The 25,523-nt window shown below is 41.8% G+C and overlaps 1 protein-coding gene across 8 annotated transcripts in view; it reads right to left on the bottom strand.

Annotated features, from left to right (window-relative positions):
• dyrk1aa (dual-specificity tyrosine-(Y)-phosphorylation regulated kinase 1A, a) overlaps positions 1 to 25,523 on the bottom strand; it is a 117,661-nt gene that overhangs the window by 47,537 nt on the left and 44,601 nt on the right. For 7 of the 8 annotated variants that reach the window (XM_059650154.1, XM_048540999.2, XM_048540998.2 and 4 more), the window contains one exon: positions 20,491 to 20,558. The exons of the other annotated variant lie outside the window; for it this stretch is intronic. In XM_059650154.1, the coding sequence (XP_059506137.1) occupies positions 20,491 to 20,500 (10 nt within the window). In that variant the 5' untranslated portion in view covers positions 20,501 to 20,558. The remainder of the gene's footprint in view (positions 1 to 20,490; positions 20,559 to 25,523) is intronic. 8 annotated transcript variants of the gene reach the window in all.

Raw genomic sequence — 25,523 nt, 5'->3', positions numbered from 1 at the left:
TTACCAGGATGCTGCCTGGACTGGAGGGCTTGTCTTACGAGGAAAGGTTGACTGAGCTCGGACTTTTCTCTCTGGAGAGGATGAGGAAGGGAGGTGACCTGATCGAGGTGTACAAGGTAATGAGAGGCATGGATAGAGTCGAAAGCTAGAGACTTTTCCCCAGGGCAGGATTGCCACGAGGGGTCATAGTTTTAAGGTGTTAGGAGGAAGGTATAGAGGAGACGTCAGAGGGAGGTTCTTCACCCAGAGTTGAGAGCGCGTGGAATAGTTTACCAGTGGTAGTCGTGGAAGCAAAGACATTATTGACATTTAAGCGACTGCTGACATGCACATGAACAGCAGTGAATTGGCGGGAACGTAGGTTAGGTCATTTTATTTTTGGATTAGGAATACTCCACAGCACAACATCGTGGGCCGAAGGGCCTGTAATGTGCTGTACTTTTCTATGTTCTATGTTCTAACAATAAGCTCTTTCCAGAGCTATGTTTGATTGTTTCTATCAAAAGGGGTGAAATCAGCTTACTGACAATTCCTGATCAGAGATAATGGGAACTGCAGATGCTGGAGAATCCAAGTTAACAAACTGTGGAGATGGATGAACACAGCAGGCCAAGCTTTTGTGCTCCTAAGATGCTGCTTGGCCTGCTGTGTTCATCCAGCTCCACACTTGGTTATCTCTACTGACAATTCCTCCCAGCTTTTGGCTGATGACAGAGCAGTTCAGTTCAGGATGAAATCTGGATTCATTACATTCAACCGTAGATTCATTCTCTGGTCAAGCCTGATTAATAGCATTTCAGAGTAAATTAGGAACACAATAACTTTTAGATCAAAATACTGAAAAACATTTTTAGAAACAATTTAAATGTGCACTTTAGCATGATTCCTGCACTCAAAGTCTCATCTGTTTTGGGGCAAGAAGATAAGCTAATGGCACTTTATGGCAAAATAGTCACCTGATGCTAACAGCGCAACTCAAAAATGTGCATCAATTGACCATAAGCTTGTTTGGATAAAGCATCAACACTCTCCATATATTCAGAGAGCAACAGTTTTACCAACATTTTGGACAGATTTACTACTGCACATTCAGGAGTCAAAAAATGGTCCAAACAAAACAAACACCAAACACTTCCAATTAATAGCTCATCACTAAAACATGCAGTTACACACATCAAATGTTGACATTGCGTATAAAAGTTGCTTTTTAGTGAGTGAATCAAAATCAAAGCTCAGTGGAAACAAAAAAAAACACAAAAGCAAACTAATTTCAATTTTAATTTGCATCACATAATCCCATTTTCATCTTGCAACAAACAAATATTGACAAACAAAATCATCTGATTTCATTCATCTAGAACGAATTATTGATCCCTACTGCCAAAACAAGCATCTTACTAATTGTCTCAAATTAACTTTAAGTTTTTTTCTCCAATAGACAATACTAAAACCTGTTCCAACTATTTGTCTGCAGCTGCGTGGAATAACTTCCTGCCATCAATCCTCATTTTCCATTTTACTTCTGTCAACTTTTGAGCCATACTGGTTTATCTTTACATTGTCTGCTCATTTATCTTTCTGACTTCCACTCAAGTCTTTCCAAGGGTCTGATATCAACATTTCTCACTGCCTCAAAAGCTAATTTGCTCAAGTTCGAAATTAAGTCCTGCATTTCTCAGCAATGCCTCCACAGTATGAATGCGTCCCATGTATTTATGAAAAAGAATGACAGAACACCGATTTCAAAGGGCACTGAAAAATTTCAAATTTTAAAGAATGACTGAATTCAGTTCATCATGTCCATACTGACTCTCTGGCAGTGCAATTTACCAAGTGCCACATCCCACCATCTCCCTTCATTCCTGCATATTCTTCCTTTTCAAATAATAATTTGGCTTTTTGAACACCTAAATTAAGTTTGCTGCTGCTACACACTCAGGCTATGCATTCCAAATCCCGTTGACTTGCTACATGAAAAGTACATCAGCACTGCTTCTTTTGCCATCTCTCCCTTCTGGTTCATGACCCTTTCGCCAATGGGAACGTATGATGTAATCTTAGGATATCATGTTTGAATATTTTGGGGAAGAAACCGGCTGCCTACAATTCTCTATATGGTGTAGATTAGAATAAGACACCATGGAAGTGTTTACAGTTGAAACAGTTAGTTAGAATTACAACCACAGTCATGTGGACAGCTCACAAACTTAACTAGGTGCAGCTGGTTGACTAACAGCAAAAGGTTGGAAGACACTCAAATGTGACTGATGCAGGAGGTTCAGAGTGAGAAGCAACTGCCTTACAAATGAACGAGTCTCATATACCTTTAACCCATCACGCACTAATATCCAGGCTCTCCATCAGTCAAAGTAGAGCATTTCAAATTGTTTGGCTTAGAATGTGTGACTTACTGATGGAAGTTCTGATACAGGATACAGTTGTCTCTTAATTGGATGCTGAAGCAGGGAACCAATTAGGTTTATCTTTCATGATATACTCATTTAACAGCAGGGTCAAGCACTCTATCAACTGATAATCCACAGGTCTACTACATTGCTAAACTTTTTAACCAAAGCTTATTAAATGGAGCGTACAATCGATTTTATTTTCTACCCAAATGGAATATCCTGGATTCTGTCATATTCACTTGTCATTAAGGCATCTGTTACAATCTTGTCTGATTGGCAACTACACTTTCCATCATCATAAACCAGAACTCAAAAGCCTAAACTCAAACTCTATGCTTTGTACCAATTTCTTATGCTTTTTTAGATTTAGACCTGGAATTCTCATAAGAGACTGTAGCATCTTCATTCCAAAATCATGATTTAAAAGGTTCTAATAGGCTTCTCAAACTTACATTTGCGACATTACAACTGGGACCAATGTTTCAACAATAACTTGTATTGCACTTTTCACATAATGAAAGCCTCAAGGCACTTCACAGAAAAATTAATCTATAAAATATACTGAGCCACACAAGGAGACAGTAGATCAGATGACCAGAAACTTCGTCAAAAAGGGAGAAGTTAAGCTGGGTTTTAAATGATTAAAGCAAGGGCAAAGATTTGAGGGAATGCACCAGATAGAGGAGAGCCCATGCAAATGAATGAAAGGCCATCAACAGTGAAGCAATTCCAATTTTGACTGCCACGATGCCAGGTGTCTCAGAAGGGTGCTGGGCTGTTGGACAATGCAGATAAAACTAGCAAGTCGTCAAAGGAATTTACAGGCAGGACAGTGGCTCAGTGGTTAGCACTGCTGCCTCACAGTGCCAGGGACCCTCAGGCGACTGTGTGGAGTTTGCACATTCTCCCCGTGTCTGCGTGGGTTTCCTCCGGGGGCCCCGGTTTCCTTTCAGTCCAAAGATGAGCATGCTATGTGGATTGGCCACGCTAAACTGCCCTAGTCTTCACAGATGTGTAGATTAGGTGGGTTATAGCAGGGTGGGTCTGGGTGGAATGCTTTGAGGTTCGATGTGGACTGGTTGGGCTGAAGTGCCTGCTTCCGCACTGTCAAGATTCTATGATAATTCTATGTTGAATTAGTCCAGAGATAGATGTGAACATGGAAATTTTAATATACGACACTGCTTTGCCTGCAACATAAGAAATAGGAGCAGTAAGAGGCCATCTGGCCTGTGGAGCTTGCTCCACCAATCAGTAAGATCACAGCTCTGTGGATTCAGCTCCACTTAACCACCCAATCACCATAAGTCTTAGATAACAAAATGTGAGGCTGGATGAACACAGCAGGCCAAGCAGCATCTCAGGAGCACAAAAGCTGACGTTTCGGGCCTAGACCCTTCAACAGAGAGGGGGATGGGGAGAGGGAACTGGAATAAATAGGGAGAGAGGGGGAGGTGGACCGAAGATGGAGAGTCGAGCAGTTTCAAGGCCGAAGAGATTACAAGAGAGTTGCAATGGGAGAGAGATTCCCTGAGGTTGGTCCGGAGGGAGGAGGGTAACTTCTTCAGGTTAGGCATCCCTGGAAGAGGCTTCGCAGTGAGGGACACACTAGTGATGGTGCAAAATCAAGTTACCCTGGGGTCAAATGTAACACCAAGTTTGAAAACAGACTTCTGAAGAAAAGTCATATTGGAGTCAAAACAACATTGCCGTTTCTCTCCAACACATGCCACCAAACCTACTCAGTTTCTCCACAATCAGTAGCATTTTACTTTTATTTGAAAACAGACATTCTGAAGTTAAAGTGCTATCATGGAGAGAGATAGCATCGGCGCCTCGTGAATGGAGTTTGGAATGGATTTTGTAAAGCTTCGCTGCAATCTTCCCAGTAATTATTTGGAAAAGATTTCTACTCAAACCAGTATTGCATAATAGATAGGCAGTCTGATAATTTTGCAACAGTGGCAGTGAACATCTGTTAAAACAAAGTCAGCAAGATGATGAGAAAGGAGACCATACAAAGATCACTGGGAGACACCAGACAATGGTGCAAAAGAAACAATGCAAGTGATTTTCTGGCTATAACAAAATAACTAAGAACAGACTCTGATTAGAGTTACCTCACAGCAAAGCAACACTGGGAACAGGATGGTGTGGCTAACTATATCAAAAGGTCAATGAGGTTGGAAGAGGGAAGGTTTACCGTCTCAGTCATATGGGAGTTTCCTCTAGTGTTTGCTTGACCTGCTTGCTGCACTAAACAGTCCATTTAAGGTTAAGAGGCAGCTGTTTGTGTGCAAATTAAATTATATCATTACTTGCATCCAGCCGAGAACAGTACCTCACGGCTTGGAGGGAACACTGGTGGCGACAATTCCAACAACTTCAACGGATGCAGAGTGCTTCGGGCATGTTGAACTTGCAGGTGAGACAGAAATGTAAGCCTGCTTTCTTTTTAATTCCAAACATACAGATCAAGCATCAGGCATTTAATATTCTAGCTCACAAGGTAACAAAAATTAAGCTAATAAGACTATGGGTGACCAAAGCTCAGGCGTAAATTGAGAAATATGCAGATAATCATTCAAAATGAAATCCCAAGAGAGTGTGCAACATTTTCACAAGAGCATTTTACAATCCAACAAAATTTTTCTTAACATGAGGTGCAAGGTTGGCTAAAGTGAACACAAATTTACTAGTTAAATTTAGATTTAAAAATAAACTTCAATGTGTTTTCACTTTTTCATAAAAAAATGTTTGTTTAAACTTGTAATATTGATATTCAGAAGCCTGGCCACAGGGGACAAACAAAGAGCTTCTGAAAACATTTTCCCTGCAGTTATTTCTGCTCAATCCTACTTTTAAATCTCTGCCTGCCAGCAGAAACGTTGCAGATTATTAACAACTCATTTATCAACGTCTTTGCCAGGCAACACAATGCAGTATAACCACACAAAGTAACCACCCTGATCCCAGCAACAGCACCTCATTAGCATAGCCTACCACAGAAGACGTATCAGATGATTGGTTGCCTTTCAAACTTACTGATCAAATCACAGTAAGGTATGTTAATAACATACTTGAGTTGCTAGGGTACAGCTGCCTACTTGTATCCAATAGGAAAACAAGTAGTAAACAAGTGAAAATTATGCTGTGTCATAATTCCAGGCAGCTTTTAACCCCGAAACAACCGGGATGGAGTTAGCAAGAGAACAAAAGGAGAAAACTTTTTTTAAAAAAGCCAAAATAAACCATATGTATAGTACATAAATGGAATTCCATACATTAGACTGCCTACTAGTAGCATAATGTTTAATTCACTGATATGGTGCAGCCAAAACACGGATGTACAAATTCAAATATATGCTTGGCTTCATGATTCTCAACTTTTGCAGCAAACTTTAAAACAAGCATGATCAGCATTTGTAGATAATAAAATGTGAGGCTGGATGAACACAGCAGGCCAAGCAGCATCTCAGGAGCACAAAAGCTGACGTTTCGGGCCTAGACCCTTCATCTCCTGAAACAAGAGGCATCCAAAGATTACTTATTGGGGAAGCGTCTTACCAAAAATCTCATACTGCAGCTGATCACCTGCATGACAGCAGAACACACAGTATTTTGATACTAACAAGCAGAGATTCAACTGCCTTGGGAAGAGGTGAAATACCGCTACATGCTTACAATGGTAATATCAAATTCTAAATCAGAGTAAGCATGTGAATTTATACCTGGCTTGAAATGCTGCAGCACCTTTTAAAATAATTATAAACCTGGAAGTAGCAGTACACATTTATTTTGCAATGTTATTCATTACATAATCTAGAAATAAGCACATCATCTTTAGATTTTAAGCACAGTTTGATAAGGTCTTATTAGCGCACAGGCTGCAGCAACATATTCCCACGAGAGGACAAATGTCAACGCTGCTACGGCAAAGAACTTACAACAATCAAATCTACTCAGTATCCTGTAGCAAATCACAAGCTGATTATGCCTACTTCCAGGTAAGCTGAATTTGGGGTTTAACTCGCTAAATAGGAACTAAAAATCAAGACAGCATCAACAGTATCACACACAGTCAACGTTTTTCTTTCCCTTCAATTTACATCAAGGTCAATAGATGCTACTTAACATTAGCCACCAATAACGTATTGAGCAATAGGGGATCAAGACCCCCTCATCTCAAGTCAGAAGGATCACAAATTATTTTCAATAGCATGACACAGAATATAGAACATAAAACAGTACAGCACAGGCCCTTCGGCCCACAATGTTGTGCCGAACTTTTACCCTAAACCTAAGGTCTATCTAATCTCCACTGTTACTTTATGCTATCATCCACATGCCTATCTAATAGCCGTTTAAATACCCGTTATGAGGCCAACTCCACTACCCTCTCCGGCAACGCATTCTACGCCCCTACCACTCTGATTAAAGAGCCTACCTCTGATGTCTCCCCAATATCTACCTCCACTTGTTTTAAAACTATGTCCCCTTGTAATAGCTACCTCCACCCGAGGAAAGTCTCTGGCTGTCCACTATCCATACCTCTGATCATTTTTCACACCTCTATCAAGTTACCTCTGATCCTTCATCGTTCTAAAAAGAGAAAAACCCTAGCGCTCTCAACCTTTCCTCCTAGGATCTTCCCACCATTCCAGGCAACATCCTGGTAGATGTCCTCTGCACCTTTTTCAACGCCTCCACATCCTTCCTGTAACGAGACGACCAGAACTGGACACAATACTCCAGATGTGGCCGAACCAGGCTTTTATATAGCTGGAGCACAACTTCACGGCTCTTGAACTCAATCCCTCTATATCCATCCATTGTTTCAAGAGGAGGAAAAAAAAAAGTTAGCCTTTTAAACAGATTTTTCTAAACAATATCTGGGGGAAAGGAAACTGTTTAGTCACTCAAAAACTAAAAAGTAATGGCAAAGTAGTGTGCAAATTGCTACCGCATTTGGTGGTGACATTATTTCTCATCTACACTCAATTTGAGGTATTCAACAGGGCACTGGATGGTTATTTGGAGAGAAATGGTGTGCAGGAGTTGCAGAGAAAGACAGGAAATTAACACTAGGTAGTAAAACCGACACAGGTATGATGAGTCTAATGGCCTTCCACGTACACCGTAACAAATCTGTGATGCAGTTTGCTCAATGTTACATTTCAGTCAGGATTTGGAGACTTCCCTGATCTTCAACATATTACCATAGGACCTTTCAGTCATACCCAAGATGATATTTCAGCTTGGCATCTGGGAAAAAAAGGTTACTTGCTTTTACCAACTGAGGCATAGTTTACAAAAGCATTAATGTTGGAGTTGTATAGAATTTTGCTTGAGTATTGTGTACAGTTCTGGTTACCACATTGCAGGAAGGGTATGACTTCAGTAGACAGGGTGCAGAGATGTACCAGGATGCTGCCTGGGACAGAACATTTAAGTTCAAGGAAAGGATGGATAGGCTTGGGTTGTGTTCATTGCAGCAGAGAAGACAAAGGGATGTCACAATTTAGATATACAAGATTACGAGAGGCATGGAACGAGTGGATAAGGACTAGCTGCTCCCTTTGGTTGAAAGGACAGTCATGAGAGGGACACAGGTTTAACGTGAAGGGCAGAAGGCCTAGCAGAGATGTGAGACGTAACATTTTTACCCTGAGGGTGGCGATGTCCAGAATGCACTAACTTGGAAGGTGGTAGAGGCAAGTTGCCTCACATACTTCACTAAATACCTGGATGAGAGCAACGCATATCATAATATTCAAGGCTATAGGCCAAGGACTGGTAAATGCGACTAGGTTGAACGTCATATGTTTCTCACGTCAGTTCAGAGTTGATCAAACAAAAGGTTGCTTCTGCACTGTAGGATTCTATGATGTGATCTGAAAGCTGGAATCTCCAACAGTGCATCATGCCCTTTCTACTCAACTAGATCTTCAATTTTATGTTTGGTATACTTCCTTTCATTGGTCAGTGCATTGAGTTGGGAGGTCATGCTGGAGGTATACAGGTCATTGGTAAGAACACATCGGAAATACTGCATTCAATTCTGGTCACCCTGCTATAGGAAGGTTTTGAAAAGGTCCAGAAAATATTTACAAGGATGTTGCCACTGCTAGAGGGTTTGAGCAAGGGAGAGGGCAAATAGATTGGGGCTATTTTCCCTGAAGCAAAGGCTAAGGGCTGACCCTGTACAGTTTTATAAAATTATGAAGGGCACGGATAGAATAAATAGCCATGGTCTTTTTCCTGGCGTGACAGAGTCCAAAACTAGAGGACATGGGTTTAAGGCAAGAGGATAAAGATCCAAAGGGACAATTGTTTTTATACAGAGGGTGCTCTGTGCATGGAACGAGCAGCCAGAGGAAGTGGAGGCAACTGGTAATAATTATAACATTTAAAAGGCATGTGGATGGGTACATAAATAAGGAGGGTTTAAAGGCTTGTGCTAGCAAGTGGCAAGTAGTATTCGTGCCACACAGATGCCTGGGATTGCCCATCTCCAATAAGAGATGATCTAAAACTGCCGCTTTACATTCAATGAATTTACCATTGCTGAATCCTCTAACAACACCACCCTTGGGTTTAACCACTGACCAAAAACTCACCTCGACAAAATACAAACACAATGGCTACAAGAACAGATCAAGGGCTAGGAATACCATAGTATGTAGTGTTAGGTTCCCTCCTGACTTGTCAAAGCCTGTCTACTATCTAATCTACCATCTACTCTGCACAAGTCAAGATTTGATCAATACTCCCCAGTTGCGTGAATGGATGCAGCTCAACACCATCCAGGACAAAGCAACCTGCTTGATTAGCACCACATCCACAAGCATTCACCACTAACACTCAGTAGCAACAGTGGTGTGCTACCTACAAGTTGCACTGCAGAAATTCACCAAAGGTAGCGCCTTCCAAAACCATGACCACTGCCATCTAAAAGGGCAAGGGCAGCAGATACAGAGGAACACAACCACCATCTGCAAGTTTCCCTCCAAGCCACTTACCATCCTGACATGGAAATATATTCCCATTCCTTCACTGTGGCTAGAATTCCCTCCCTAAGGGCATGCTGGTCAATTTACAGCATGTGAACTGCAGCAGTTGAAAACAACAGCTCACCATTATCTTCTAAAGGGCAAATGGGGAAGGCAATAAATGCCGATCTATGATGGATACTATGATGTGATGAGCAAGGAGTTAGGTAAAGTAAAACGGGAGCAAAAACTTTATGGTGGGTCAATTGAGGAACAATGGAGGGCTTTCAAAACAATTTTTCAGAGATAAGGAAAAAGTGTAGGAAAAGACAGAGCCAGCCATGGATGTCTAAGGAAATAAAGGAAACTAGCAGATTGAAAAAAAAACACATACAAAATAGCGTACAGTAGTGGGAAACTAGTAGACGGAGAAATCGTTAAAGGTCAACAGAAAGCCACAAAAAATGTTATAAAGAAAAGTAAAATAGATTAATAAGGGTAAACTAGCTCACAATATAAAAACAGGTAGCAAAAGTGTTTATAAGTATGTAAATCGTCAAAGTATGGCGAAGGTAAACACTGGTCCTTTAGATGATAAGCCGGCCAATTTAATAACAATAGACAATAGGTGCTGGAGTAGGCCATTCAGCCCTTTGAGCCTGGGAATAACTGGGAGTGATAAAATAAATGAGGCATTAAACAGTTATTCTGTGTTGGTCTTCACAGTGGAAAATACAAATAACATTCCGAAAGCTCTTGGGAAGGAGGTTATAGCAGGTGTGGATCTCAAAACGATCATTATCACTAAGGAGGCAGTGCTGGGCAAGCTAATGGGGCTAAAGGCAGACAAGTCCCCTGGCCCTGATGAAATGCACCCCAGGGTACTAAAAGAGGTAATGGGGGAACTAGCAAATGCCCTAATAATTATGTACCAAAAAGTCACTGGACTCTGGGGTGGTTCCCACAGATTGGATAACAGCCAATGTGCCGCCACTGTTTAAAGAAGGAAGTCGACAAAAAAGCAGGTAACCATAGGCCAGTTAGCTTAACTTCAGTAGTGGGGAAAATACCTGAATCTATCATTAAAGAAGAAGTAACAAAACATCTGGAAATAAATGTCCCACTGGAAATGCACAACATGGGTTCATAAAAGGTAGGTCATGTGTAACTAACTTGGTGGCATTTTTGAGGACATGACTTGCATGGTGGACAATGGGGAACCTGTGGATGCGGTGTAACTGGATTTCCAGAAGGTATTTGACAAGGTGCCACACCAAAGGCTGCTAAATAAGATAAAGTTTCACGGTATTACAGGTAACGCATTGGCATGGAGAGACGATTGGTTGACCAGTAGAAAGCAAAGAGTAGGGGTAAATGGGTGTTTTTCTGATTGGCAGTCAGTGGCTAATGGTGTGCCTCAGGGATCAGTGTTGGGACCGCAATTGTTTACAATTTACATAGACGATTTGGAATTGGGGACTAAGTATGTGTGTCAAAATTTGCAGATGACACTAAGGTGAGTGGTAGAGCAAAGTATGCAGAAGACACTGAAAGACTACAGAGGGATATAGATAATCTAAGTGAATGGGCAAAGGACTGACAGATGGAGTACAACGTTAATAAGTGTGAGGTCATCCATTTTGGTAGGAATAACAGCAAAATGGACTATATTTTAAGTGGTAAAACATTGCAGCACACTGCTGTGCAGACGGACTTGGGTGTCCTTGTGCATGAATCGCTAAAAATGGATTGCAGGTGCAGCAGGTAATTAAAAAGGCAAATGGAATTTTGTCTGTCATCACTAGAGGGATGGAGTTTAAAAACAAGGAGGCTATACTGCAGCTGTTCAGGGTCTTGGTGAGGCCACACCAGGAGTACTGTGTGCAGTTTTGGTCTCCTTACTTGATAAGGGATAGACTAGCACTGGAGGGGGTGCAGAGGTGATTCACTCGGTTGATTCCAGTGTCAAGAGGGTTGGATTATGAGGACAAACTGAGTAAACTGGGATTATAGATAGAGATGAGAGATAATGGTAACTGCAGATGCTGGAGAATCCAAGACAACAAAATGTGAAGCTGGATGAACACAGCAGGCCAAGCAGCATCTCAGGAGCACAAAAGCTGACGTTTCGGGCCTAGACCCTTCATCAGGGAGGGGGATGGAGTGAGGGTTCTGGAATAAATAGGGAGAGAGGGGGAGGCAGACCGAAGATGGGGAGAAAAGAAGATAGGTGGAGAGGAGAGTATAGGTGTGGAGGTAGGGAGGCGATAGGTCAGTCCAGGGAAGACGGACAGGTCAAGGAGGTGGGATGAGGTTAGTAGGTAGATGGGGGTGCGGCTTGAGGTGGGAGGAAGGGATGGGTGAGAGGAAGAACCGGTTAGGGAGGCAGAGACAGGTTGGACTGGTTTTGGGATGCAGTGGGTGGAGGGGAAGGGCTGGGCTGGTTGTGTGGTGCAGTGGGGGGAGGGGACGAACTGGGCTGGTTTAGGGATGCAGTAGGGGAAGGGGAGATTTTGAAACTGGTGAAGTCCACATGGATACCATTAGGCTGCAGGGTTCCCAGGCGGAATATGAGTTGCTGTTCCTGCAACCTTCGGGTGGCATCATTGTGGCACTGCAGGAGGCCCATGATGGACATGTCATCTAAAGAATGGGAGGGGGAGTGGAAATGGTTTGCGACTGGGAGGTGCAGTAGTTTGTTGCGAACTGAGCGGAGGTGTTCTGCAAAGCGGTCTCCAAGCCTCCGCTTGGTTTCCCCAATGTAGAGGAGGCCACACCGGGTACAGTGGATGCAGTATACCATATTGGCAGATGTGCAGGTGAACCTCTGCTTAATGTGGAATGTCATCTTGGGGCCTGGGATAGGGGTGAGGGGGGAGGTGTGGGGGCAAGTGTAGCATTTCCTGCGGTTGCAGGGGAAGGTGCCGGGTGTGGTGGGGTTGGAGGGCAGTGTGGAACGAACAAGGGAGTCACGGAGAGAGACTGGTCTCTCCGGAAGGCAGACAAGGGTGGGGATGGAAAAATGTCTTGGGTGGTGGGATCGGATTGTAGATGGCGGAAGTGTCGGAGGATGATGCGTTGTATCCGGAGGTTGGTGGGGTGGTGTGTGAGAACGAGGGGGGTCCTCTTTGGGCGGTTGTGGCGGGGGCGGGGTGTGAGGGACGTGTTGCGGGAAATGCGGGAGACACGGTCGAGGGCGTTCTCGATCACTGTGGGGGCAAAGTTGCGGTCCTTGAAGAACTTGGACATCTGGGATGTGTGGGAGTGGAACGTCTTGTCGTGGGAGCAGATGCGGCGGAGGCGGAGGAATTGGGAATAGGGGATGGAATTATACTCAGTGGAACTCAGAGGAATGAGGGGAGATTTGATAGAAACATAGAAGATTATGAAGGGAATAGATTAGGTGGAAGCAGGGAGATTGTTTTCACTGGCAGGTGAAACTAGGACTAGGGAGCATAGCCTCAAAATAAAGCGTAGCACATGTAGGACTGCGGTCAGGAGGAACTTCTTCACCCAAAAGTTTGTGAAGCTGTGGAATTCTCTGCCCAGCAAAGCAGTTGAAGCTACCTTGCTGAATGTGTTTAAGGCAAGGCTAGATAAATTTTCGAACAGTAAAAGGAATTACGGGTTATGGTGTGCAGGCGGGTAAGTGGAGCCGAGTCTCAAAAAGATCAGCCATGATCTTATTCAATGGCGGGGCAGGTTCGAGGGACCAAATAACCTACTCCTGCTGCTAGTTCTTATGTTCTTATTACCTGGCAGTGACACCCACTTGACATCAGTGAATAAAAAGAAAGTGTATACCACTATAGGCCTAATGAAACTGAGCCTCCTTCCCAACGTTCATGCATTAACCCATCTGCATGGTGAAACATACACTTATGTGGCTTGTACCCAACTGACCTCTAAGTTCAACTCTTATTGGGCTAAGTGATACAGAGAATAAGACCTGTACACATGAAATATCAGTTAATAATAGAAGGAGAAAACTACAATCATTTTTAGGGCTTGGTTAAGCAATATTTTGAGAAAGTCATCGGCAGGCGAGGACGGACAACAGAATTGTTTTTATTCTATTTGTTTAATCATCTTGGCGTGAAATGAAAAGCTCACTGTTCGAATGGCCTTCTCCAAAGTTTGACAACAGTGAAAACAGACCATTCACATTGCTTTCTACAAATGGTTACACAACTTTCTAGCTTTACTGAAATTTTGCAACTTCTAACAAATAATTTTGTGTCATGAATAAATTCCCAATAGAACCAGAAATTCCTTTTCAACTCTGCTTCTCCAAAAATGAAGCAACCAGAGTGAACCTACAACAGCCTGCATGTTACCCTGGTTCTAAGATTATCAAATGGCAGGTACTGTTTGTGCAATATATTTACCCAATAATGACAACTTTAAATCGAAAGCAGCCTAGCCATATTAGTAACCTTCCACAGCCTCGGCTTCACCAAAGAGCACACTTCTCTAGATCAGCCAAGCAAACTTCATCTGCGAGGCTAGGGAAGAGGAGAGGCTGGATGCGTGGTTCATGTCCTGACTCAAGAACTCTGACTTGTCCTGGACACAGCTGTTCACTTGATTAGCACTCATGAACAGGCTCTAAACCATTCCCATTCACAACCTAATATAATAAAATATGAGGCTGCATGAACACAGCAGGCCAAGCAGCATCTCAGGAGCACAAAAGCTGACGTTTCGGGCCTAGACCCTTCATCAGAGAGGGGGATGGGGAGAGGGAGCTGGAATAAATAGGGAGAGAGGGGGAGGCCGACCGAAGATGGAGAGAAAAGAAGATAGGTGGGGAGGTAGGGAGGGGATAGGTCAGTCCAGGGAAGACGGACAGGTCAAGGAGGTGGGATGAGGTTAGTAGGTAGCTGGGGGTGCGGCTTGGGGTGGGAGGAAGGGATGGGTGAGAGGAAGAACCGGTTAGGGAGGCAGAGACAGGTTGGACGGGTTTTGGGATGCAGTGGGTGGGGAAGAACTGGGCTGGTTGAGTGGTGCAGTGGGGGGAGGGGACGAACTGGGCTGGTTTAGGGATGCAGTAGGGGAAGGGGAGATTCAGTTCGCAACAAACAACTGCACCTCCCAGTCGCAAACCATTTCCACTCCCCCTCCCATTCTCTCGATGACATGTCCATCATGGGCCTCCTGCACTGCCACAATGATGCCACCCGAAGGTTGCAGGAACAGCAACTCATATTCCGCCTGGGAACCCTGCAGCCATATGGTATCAATGTGGACTTCACCAGTTTCAAAATCTCCCCTTCTCCTACTGCATCCCTAAACCAGCCCAGTTCGTCCCCTCCCCCCACTGCACCACACAACCAGGCCAGCTCTTCCCCCGCCACCCACTGCATCCCAAAACCAGTCCAACCTGTCTCTGCCTCCCTAACCGGTTCTTCCTCTCACCCATCCCTTCCTCCCACACCAAGCCGCACCCCCAGCTACCTACTAACCTCATCCCACCTCCTTGACCTGTCCGTCTTCCCTGGACTGACCTATCCCCTCCCTACCTCCCCACCTACACTCTCTCCACCTATCTTCTTTACTCTCCATCTTCGGTCCGCTTCCCCCTCTCTCCCTATTTATTCCAGTTCCCTCTCCCCATCCCCCTCTCTGATGAAGGGTCATGGCCCGAAAAGTCAGCTTTTGTGCTCCTGAGATGCTGCTTGGCCTGCTGTGTTCATCCAGCCTCACATTTTATTATCTTGGAATTCTCTAGCATCTGCAGTTCCCGTTATCTCTCTCCCATTCACAACCTGTTTACAAAAGGTGATAGTTTGTAAGATCTGCTGGACGCATAATGCATCTCCTCCAACAGCTATGTTTTCACCGCCACTTCGACCAAAGTAGCAATGTAGCGTAGTACGATAGTCTCTACTTTTCCCTCTAAATCACAAATTATCTTCCATGGAGAAGCATCACCAATGTTTCATCAACAGGGTATTTCATTTGAATACAGAATATCATTCTCAACTCCTTTACCCTCACCTTTCACAGTGACAAAGAGAAAAATAAATGGGGCCAAATAAGCATTTTGTACATCCAAATAACAAGATCAACACAATCTTTCTAAATTAAAATCCGGACTTAAGACACGTATCAACAATAAAGACAGCTTGCACACAAAGTGGATTCTAACTTTGAACAGAAAGACAATTCTTTACAGATAAGGAAATTTTCAACAAAGTGCAACATTAATTTGTGCTACATAATTAAATTATGAATTAAATATCAAAATAAACAAGTGGCAAGAACCAAACAAGACTAGTTTAAAGTGAATGTCAAAAGAACCAGAAATGAGGAAAAACCTCATTTTATACCTCAAGTCATCAGGATCCGGAATAAATTGGCAGAGCCTAGTGTATGCAGATTTAACTCATTGTTTGAAAGAGATAATTAGATAAGTGCATGAAAAGAAAAACCGTGAGCTGAACAGAAAAGTCAGGAAATTGGAACAAGCCAAGTAGGTCCTGTAGAGATCGAAAACAAATTCAACAAGTTAAACACAAACCTTCTGTGCTGTAACTATTCGATGCAAGTTATTTTATACTCTTGAAAGTTACAGGTCAGACAGTAGAATTGTAGGGAGCCATCTACAAATATATTAAGCCAAGTTTCAAGATGGCTGGTCTCCAGGTAAAGTGCTTCCTTCAAAAAGGCCCAAATGAAAGTGATAATTATGGGAAAAAAAAACTGTCTTTATCTGTCAAATTTTTCCCACACCCTACATGTTCTGACCATACACATTAAAAAGAATAGAGAAACATTGGGCATTAGGTCCAAGCAGATTCTGAAATTTTTCTGTCTGTACTATACTGCTTTCAGACAAATGTGATACAATCCATGTCATCAATAGAGACAAACAATTTTCTGTATGTGCGTGCTGCAGTATGAAATACCCAAGCAATTCCACGGCCTTTGAGGCTTGGGTAAGAAGCATAAAAGCAGGGGGGCATTCAGCTGACTCAACAGGGTCATTCACTTCCTCAGGTGAAGATACAGTGTCTCTATGACTGCCTCATCTGTCAGGTCCTTTGCACAGCAAACTGTGTCATCCACCTCAGCCTAAGTTTCCTTGGATGACTACTGGAATTTCCATGCTGACCTCCACAACACAGTAAAAACAGCAATCAGGTTCATTGATCTCACCTGACCCACCTAGCCTGCATGAACCTCACCTGATATCTGTCACTATTGCTCAAATCTTCTTTATGAAAATAGCCCCTACAACAGTTGCTTATTCATGCGCTTGTTAACATGTTTGTCGTTCTCTCAGTGAATCCCACAATGGCAGAGGGTAAAATCCAAATTCAATAATAAATCCAGAATAAAAACTCGCCTATTAGCCATATATAACCACCAATCAAAAAACCTATGTGGTTCCCTCATGCCCAATAGGGAGGGGAATCTGTCATGCCTACCTCGTTTGGCTGACATGTGACCTCAAGTCCACAGTAATGACTCTTAACAGCCCTCTGGCAATTAGGAATGGGCAATAAATTGTGACCTACCAAGTGGTATCCGCATTCCATGAAATAAAACTACTGATGGGAGCTAATATGATAGATGATATTTAAGATGATAATTTACCTTTTCTTCCACTGTGTCCACTTTCCAGAACTCTGCCTCAAAAATGCTGGACGTATTCCATGCAGTTTTGTTAGCCTCATTACAGGCAGTGTCTTGAATTTCACAAAGTTTTGAGGAACTTTGCTCTCACAAGCAGTGACTTTTTTTTGCTGCCAAACATGGCGGCACAGACCACAGTTGTGACATATCCACCGCACTGCCTTCCACTGTCATTCATATTTTGAGATAAAACATATAGATCAAGTAGGTAAAAGGTGCTAAAAACAGTCTTGTTTCATCCACCTGGTTGCCTCTTGGGACATATCATTCAGGACATAGACAAAACCACTTTATGACCAGTCATCGCTCAAGTGGTGAGGATGACATGATGCTTGGTCTTCAATTGTTCCAACCATCCACAACTGTAGGGCAGTACCTTCTTGTGGTCCAGACTTTTGGCCTGGACGGCTTCCCTTTCCTGTAGGATTGGACCAGAGATAGGAATATTCTTGGCTCAAACAGCCTCAAAACACCTTCGCAGAACCTCTCAAATTAGATTAGCTTGCCATTCTCAGTGTCCTCCTTAGCAGAGAGACTGTTCCAAGACATTTGCCTTGGGATTCAGAATGGGTGACAGGAATGATGGAGGAATTTCCGACCAATGAGCGATTTGCACCTCACACACCTTTCCAACTGCCCACCAACATTGTCTCCAAAATCAAAATTTTCTCAACTGTAATGAAACATTTTATGGATTTTTGAATTGAGAATCGAGTATAGGAACAACAGAGTCCTCCTTTAAGTTGATTTATTCTATGTTCACATTAAAGTACATGGAACTGCGCTTGTGTTTTCAAAATGACTTCCCTGTATTAATTCTGCCTGTTAGGAGTGCAACGTATTAGTAACTTTTAAAGATTAAAAACCCATTAATTGTGCCATCTACTTTACCCCACTGTATTAATTACAATGGATCTGTATAAAATTGTGCAGAGCTGTATCCTGTTTGTTTTGGTCCCAACAAACATATTATGTTTGAATATTAACGAACTGAAGTGATCTTGTTCATTGCAGTTATTGGCACCCTGTTTTATCACAACAGTTTTGTCTGCAGATTCTAAAATTTGTCTCATTTTTCAACTTTCTCACAGGTTTAGCCATATTTTCAAAGTATCAAAATCTTTCAGAGAAACAGTGTTGAAGGATGTTTTTCCCAGGATTCAGCACTCTAAGTCTAACTCAGTTTCATTTTGTTGACCAACCATGTAAATCAGTGTGCATAAGCTCGGCTACTCCAGAGTTGGTAATTTGGAACTTTGCATCATCACAAAGCATCCTGCTACTGAGCTTTCTGTTTTGCTCACAGGAATGGCTGACATCATTGCCACAACCGGAGTTTCAGGGTGCACGAATTTGACTCATCGTATTTTCACTGTACTTGGAATTTAAGAATGAATGAGCTTCAAAAATTCAGAAACACTTGAGAAATTTAAATAGACACCAATCTAAAGCAAATGAATACTGCGTGTATAATGTTTGAAAACTCACCACTCTCTGGAATCTACAGACAAAACTGTTGTGATAAAACAGTGTGCCAATGACTGCAATGAACAAGATCACTGTTCAATTCATTAATATTGAAACATAATAGGTTTGTTGGAACCAAAACAAACAGCAAACGATTTTCTACAGATCCATTGTAATTAATAGTGGGGTAAAGCAGATGGCACAAATAATGGGTTTTTATTCTTTACAAGTTACTAATACATTGCACTCCTACTAGTCAGAATGAATGCAGGGAGGTAATTTTGAAAACACAAGCACAGTTCCATGTACTTTAACGTGAACATAAAATAAATCAACTTGAAGGAGGGCTCTGTTGTTCCATCTGCACATTATACTCTAGTCTCAATTCAAAAATCAGTAAAATGTTTCACTGCAGTTGAGAAAATTTTGATCAGGAAGAGTGCTCAGGAAAAATTTAAATTAAAAATAGCAGTCTTAGATTCCTTTGCAGCAGATAAAATAAGCCCAATATATTTAATGAAAGCTACTAACTGGCTCACGCTAGCAATACCAGTAATCTTATTAAGATCTGTTTTAGGATAATTTGTAAGGCATTCTGTTGTCCAGTATCGAAAATAATTAGTAACATATAGCACACCACAAATCATACTTTCATCAACCTTTCATGCTAGACCATTATTTTGAGGATAGAAAATTGATACAAAATGGCCCAAATGTATGTCCAACCAGAACATGTTTAATGTACAGAACATCAAAGATCTAGAAATTAATTTCTATAAATCAAAAACCAGTGTATTTTCTACAATCATTTTCTCCAATATCTTCCATGGTCTGAGTCCTTCTCAACAGTCACAGTTTTGTGCCCTCAGCATTGCAGTATCCTTCCAATAGTCTAATCCCTTGACAGTCAGATTTCTGACAGGATGAGCAACTCATGTTAGACCAGACTCCTCAAAATTTACCTGTTTGTTTCATGCTCCAGTTCCCCAAAGAAACTTATTCTGCAATTGCACTATGCCATCAGCAAGCTCCGCTGTGCTGCCTATGCATTTTAATGTTCAAGTAGCACTAGCAATACATCAAATCCTGATCCAAATTTGCAGAACTACTTCCTTTTACTTACGTTGTTAGGCTCAGTGGCAGCTTTAAATCCATACAATAAATATTGTAATCCATTAATACTTTCAGCCAAATTCAGTCCATGAAACTGTATTAAGGTGTGAGTAAACATAACAAAAAACAAACAACAGATTAAGCTTTAGTTTGTTCCACAATGGCACTGGTACAGGACAATATCTTTCAATAAATAAGACGAGAAATCAACTAGTAGCATCTTGAGCTAAGAATGAACCATGGAATCATACAGCATTAGAAGCACCCAATCAGCATATTGTGCCTGTGCCTGTTGTTTGAAAATGAGCTATTCCATTCTTGACACTCACCTGCTCTTTCCTCATTTAAAAATTACCGCTGGATCTACTCCCATCACTCACTCAGCCAGTCTATTTCAAATCATTATTCAGCAAATAGGAATCTTTTCATCATTGGCTTTGATCAGTTCACCAACCTAAATCTGTAACCACTAGTTACTTACCACCTATCACTGGAAATAATTTTGCCTCTCTTCATTACAGCAATACATACCACAATTTGACCAGCTCCAACATTTCCTTTTAACTTTTTCTGCTCTGGGAATAATAACATGTTTTATCTCTCCATATAACTGAAATGCAGAAGGTCATTTCACTTAATCTGATCTGCAACCTCTCCAGTGCTTCCATTTGTAATGGAAGATGAATTTACATAAAGCCAACAGCACAAAATTAAGACAGTTATCTATGAATTCGGATTAGACCGAGCAAAGTTCATTTGACAGAGCAAAGAAAAAAATACAGAAAAGAAACAAAGATGATTTTGCACATTAGAATTGCTGGCTGGTACATGCTTCAGCAAATCCCAAAATAATGTAAAGATGAAAATACCTGTGTGCATTGTCTTCTTCTGTCGAGTCTCATATCATTCTCTGTGGAGTATCCAGCAACACACCAATCTACAAAACCAAAATGAAAATCAAAAACATGAGAGGAGGGAGAATTATATATATTAAGATGTCAGAATCTGATGTAGATGTTGACTAGATATTAATTAGTTATCATATTAAGCTGGTTTTAAAAGGAGCAAGGTCATCATGAGGCACAATTTGATAAAAGTTTCCCATCAAGCTCTTAGGTTTGACGGGATTAAACAGGATTTCCACAATTTTAAAAGATCTACCCATCTGTGCAGGACTGCCTGTTTTAATTTTTGTTCAATTCACTCATGGGAAGTGGGTGGCATGACTGGGCAGCATTTATGACCCATCCCTAGCTGTCCTTGAGAAAGGGGTGGCGAGCTGCCTGTTGAACCACTGCAGTCCACATACTCATAAATGCCGTTAAAAGGAAGATTTCAGGACCTTTTGACCCAGTAACAGTGATGAAATAGCAATATGGTTCTAAATCAGGATGGTGAGTGGCTTGAAGGGCAACTTGCACGTGTTGATGTTCTCATGTATCTATGGCTCTTGTCCTTCTAGATGGAAGTGGTCATATGTTTTAACTGTGTTAAGGTTCTTTGGTGAATTTCTATAGTGCAACTTGTTGATTTTACACACTGCTGCTCCTGCGTGTCAGTCACGGAAGGAGCAGATGCGGTGCCAATCTAGTAGGCAGCTTTGCCCTGGATGTTGTCAAAAGGTTTTGGAGCTGCACCTATACAGGTAAAGTGGGGAGCATTCCATCAGATTTCTGACTTGTGCTTCGTAGACGGTGAACAAGCTTTGGGGAGTCAAAGTGATGGTGACATCACTGATTGTCAAGGGTCAGTGGTCAGATTATCTGTTATTGGAGGTATTCATTCCCTGGCATTTGAGTAGCATTGTCACTTGTCAGCACAAGCCTGGATGCTGTCCAGGATGCTTGGTACATTTGATCATGGACTGCTTCAGGATGTGAGAGGTCACGATTGGTGCTAAACAATGCACACCATCACAATACGAAAGGTCAAGGAATAAATAGGAAAGGTTTGGAGAGATGTGGAAATGGAACAGGCAGATGGGACTAATATAGTTCAAGATTATGTTTGGCATGAACTGGTTTGACTCAAGGGTCTGTCTTCATGCTGTATGAGTATGACTTCAGGCCTTCTGATGGAGGGAATATCACTGACAAGGCAGCTAAAGGTGGCTGGGCCTAGGATTCTACCATGAGGAACTCCTGCAAAAGATACCGCCTGGAGCTGATATGCCTGATCTCCAATAGCATAATCTAACAACAACTGTCTTACGTGGCAAGTACGATTCCAAACAGCAGAGCGTTGGCCTCCCAGTACTATTGATGATCAACATTTAAAACTAAGGCTAATAAGGATACCTTTTCTGACTTATTTTTCCTTTATTCATTCAGAAGATGAGGGCGTCACTGGCTAGGCGAGCATTTACTGCCCATCCTTATTTGCCCAGAGGGCAGTTCAGAGTCAACCACTTCACTGTGGGTCTGGAGTCACATGTAGGCCAGACCAGGTGAGGATGGCAGTTTCCTTCACTAAAAGGATATTAGTGAACCAGATGGGTTTTTCCAATCAACAATGGATTCATGATCATCACTTGATTCTTAATTCTAGATAATTATTAAATTCAAATTTGACTATCGGCTGTGGCAGGGTTTGAACAGAGGACTCCAGATCTGGGTCTCCAGATTAACAGTCCAGCGATTTACTACCAGGCCATCACCTACTCTGCATGGTTACGTGAATCAATATATATGAACCATCTGCACATTTAGCAATGAAAATTATGTAAAGTGACAAGTTAAAGGCCACCGCACATATGTTTCCATATAAATGTATACACTTGATTTTGAGACAGAGGATGACAACTGTTTCTCTCACCCAGAAAGCAATACCTTCAGGGAGGCTGACGGATTGCGACATCTGTGGAAGAGCCGGCAAAATAGGTGACTCTATTTTGTCCGCCTTAGTCCAGGAACTCCCCATCTATGTCCGTGACACCACCCATGCCCTCCACCTCCTCCAAAACTTGCGATTCCCTGGTCCCTAACACCTCATCCTTACCATGGACATCCAGTCCCTGTACACTTCCATTCTCCATCCAGATCGCCCAAACACCCTCCGCTTCTTCCTCTCTCCCAGGCCTGACCAGTCCCCCTCCACTGACACCCTCATCCACTTAGCTGAACTCATCCTCACCCTTAACAACTTGGAGACTTGATAAAAGTTGCCAAAACCAAACTAAATTTCCAAACGACTGATTCTTCCCAAATCAACAATCGGAAACAAAACCAATCTGTCTGTCATACCTGATCATAAAAGTTTCTGGCCGCACAGATTCAAAGCGTGTCTAAGATAATCAGTTTTGACCTCCGTAACTTCACCTGGCTTTCCAAATCTTAGTTCACCTGCTGCTTTTTTACCTCTAGACTCAACTATTCTAACTCCTCGATAGTCTCCCAATCTTACATTCCAGAAACCTGAGGTTATCCAAAACTCTGCTGCCAATGTCTTATTTATATTTTGTTTCACTAATCTATTTCTTTTCTTTCGCTGACTCCCACCAAGCAACATCTCCACTTGAAAACTTCATCCATGTTTTTAAATACCTTATCATCCTTCCCAGCTCCTCATCTCAGCTCCCCTAATATCATAATCCCAGAGACAGCTACACTCCTTTATTTCCACCTCTTAATTGCTCCATCAGGGTCATCAATATTTTCAGCTATTTCGAAGGGTCTGGAGCCTCTTCCTGCTCAATTTGCCTCCTTCAAGGCAGTGCTTTATGACAACTACATGATCAGCTTTAGTCATCTGACCTAATATCTCGTCTTGTAATTCAGTATCAAAAATCTACCAAATCCAATCTTAAAAGTATCAAATAAACCAGCATCATCTGCTTTTGGTATAAAAGAATTCTAAAGTACCTACTAACTTTTTGTGGCAATATATATTTTCATTTCAGCCCTGAACAGCCATTTCAGTCTTCCAGTTTTGGATACTTGATTAAATTTAACAATTCAATTCGAACACTCATCATCTTCTAAACTGCAATCCTTTCCAAAAGTTTAATCCTTTTGAGTCTGCAGACTTGCTTGCAAAGCTGGTGTGTTTGGTTGCAGACATTTTGTCACCCTGCTATGTAACATCGCCAGTGCACCTCCAGTGAAGTGTTGGTCTTCTGTCCTGCTTGTTATTTATGTGCCTCGGTTTGCTGGGGTGGCTGGCATCATTTCTGGTTCTGTTTTTTTCAGTAGTCTGTATATTGAGTCTCGTTCAAAGCGTTTGTTGATGGAGCTCCAGTTGGAATGCCAGGCCTCCAGGAATTCCCGGGCATGTCTGTTTGGCTTGTGCTATTATGGAGGTGTTATCTTCGTTGAATTTTGTTCACTGCCCGTGTGTATGGAGACCTGTGAAAATTGGTCGTGTCTCTTGGTGGCTAGTTGGTGTTTGTGTATCCTTATTGTCAGTTTTCTTCTAATTTAGCCAATGTAATCCTTCTTACATTCTTTGCATGGTATTTTAAATATTGCCCTGGTGTTTTCTCAGTTATGGGTATTTGTCAGTAGCTGTCGCAGGGTGGTTGCTGGGTTGTGGGCTACCGCTATACCTAGAGATCTGAACAGTCTTGTGGTCATCTCTGACATACAGTAGAGTGACTAGTGTGTCTGGCTGCATGGTGTCGTCTTGTTGTAGTTTGTTGGAACAGCAGATTGTACTTTGTGAGTATCCATTCCTTTTAAAAACTTTGTATAAGTTCGCGAGTTTTGAGAAGATTTGTAGCTCAGGTTGAGTTTCTGGATGTGAGTTTGCTCGCTGAGCTGGAAGGTTAGTTTTCAGACGTTTTGTCACCATTCTAGGTATCATCATCAGTGAGTCTCCTTCACCGGAGGCTCACTGATGATGTTACCTAGAATGGTGACAAAACGTCTGAAAACTAATCTTCTAGCTCAGCGAGCAAACTCACATCCAGAAACTTTGTATAAGTGCTCCTGTTTTGCTTTGTGCAATTCAGGATTGCTGCAGTGTGTTGTATATCGTTTGAATAATGCCCTGATGCAGCTCCATTTGTCTTATGTTGGGGTGAATGCTGGTGTAATTTTATAATGCCCAAACTACAAAATTTCTCAAAAGCATTAATCCTTTTATCCTTGGTATAATTTTCTTTCTAGATAGACTTAAGAGTTTATTTTTAAACTTCTATTAACATGCAAACAAAAGAAAATTGAATTTAGTCATAATTTCTAATGCTGACCATGAATGACAGACTTTAAGCAACAAGCAAATGTACAGCAGACATACTTCAAGACTGAAAAGAAAAAAGCATTTTTCATCATGTTAAGATTCTTAAGGGAGAAAACAAACAAGGAGTTGTCTAAAAAGCTACAAAAGGCATGGATTCTCAGAAATTTAAATATATTTTATATCGAGAACTTGAATGTAAAAGAAATAATTCTGAATTTGTAAGCGGTGAAGAGGAAAAAAAAAGTTGCAGTTGCAAAAAGACAAGAAAACTGTGCTTCAATCACCACTAGCTGGAGCAGACAAACAAAGAAAACCATCCAGAGTAAAGTGAGATCAATTCAGCAAGTTGGCAGATTGGTTACAAAGATACAATTGACTGAGAATCCTCACAAAATGATCAAAATTTAAGTAATATCACAGGACAAAAGAGAATTCTTCAACAAAGTGGATTCTGAGACAGTGCTATAAAATAATCACAGGTCTCTTTTGTATCCATCACATTTAAAATTAGAATTATAGACTCCCTACAACATGGAAGCTGTCCATTTGACAAAAATCAGGTCCACTACGAGACAACAGTGCTTCCCACTGAGCTACTAGATCTAACCATTTCCTGATACCACCACATAATTCACCCCTTCTACCTTTCATACCACGTACAATGTTGCTTTATTAATCTAATTTCTTACCTAATAAGAAGAATTATTTTGGCTAGAAATTTTCA

This window comes from Stegostoma tigrinum, chromosome 12 (genome assembly GCF_030684315.1).
Source record: "Stegostoma tigrinum isolate sSteTig4 chromosome 12, sSteTig4.hap1, whole genome shotgun sequence".
NCBI lineage: Eukaryota > Metazoa > Chordata > Chondrichthyes > Orectolobiformes > Stegostomatidae > Stegostoma > Stegostoma tigrinum.
This window is presented reverse-complemented; position numbering and strand designations above follow the sequence as displayed.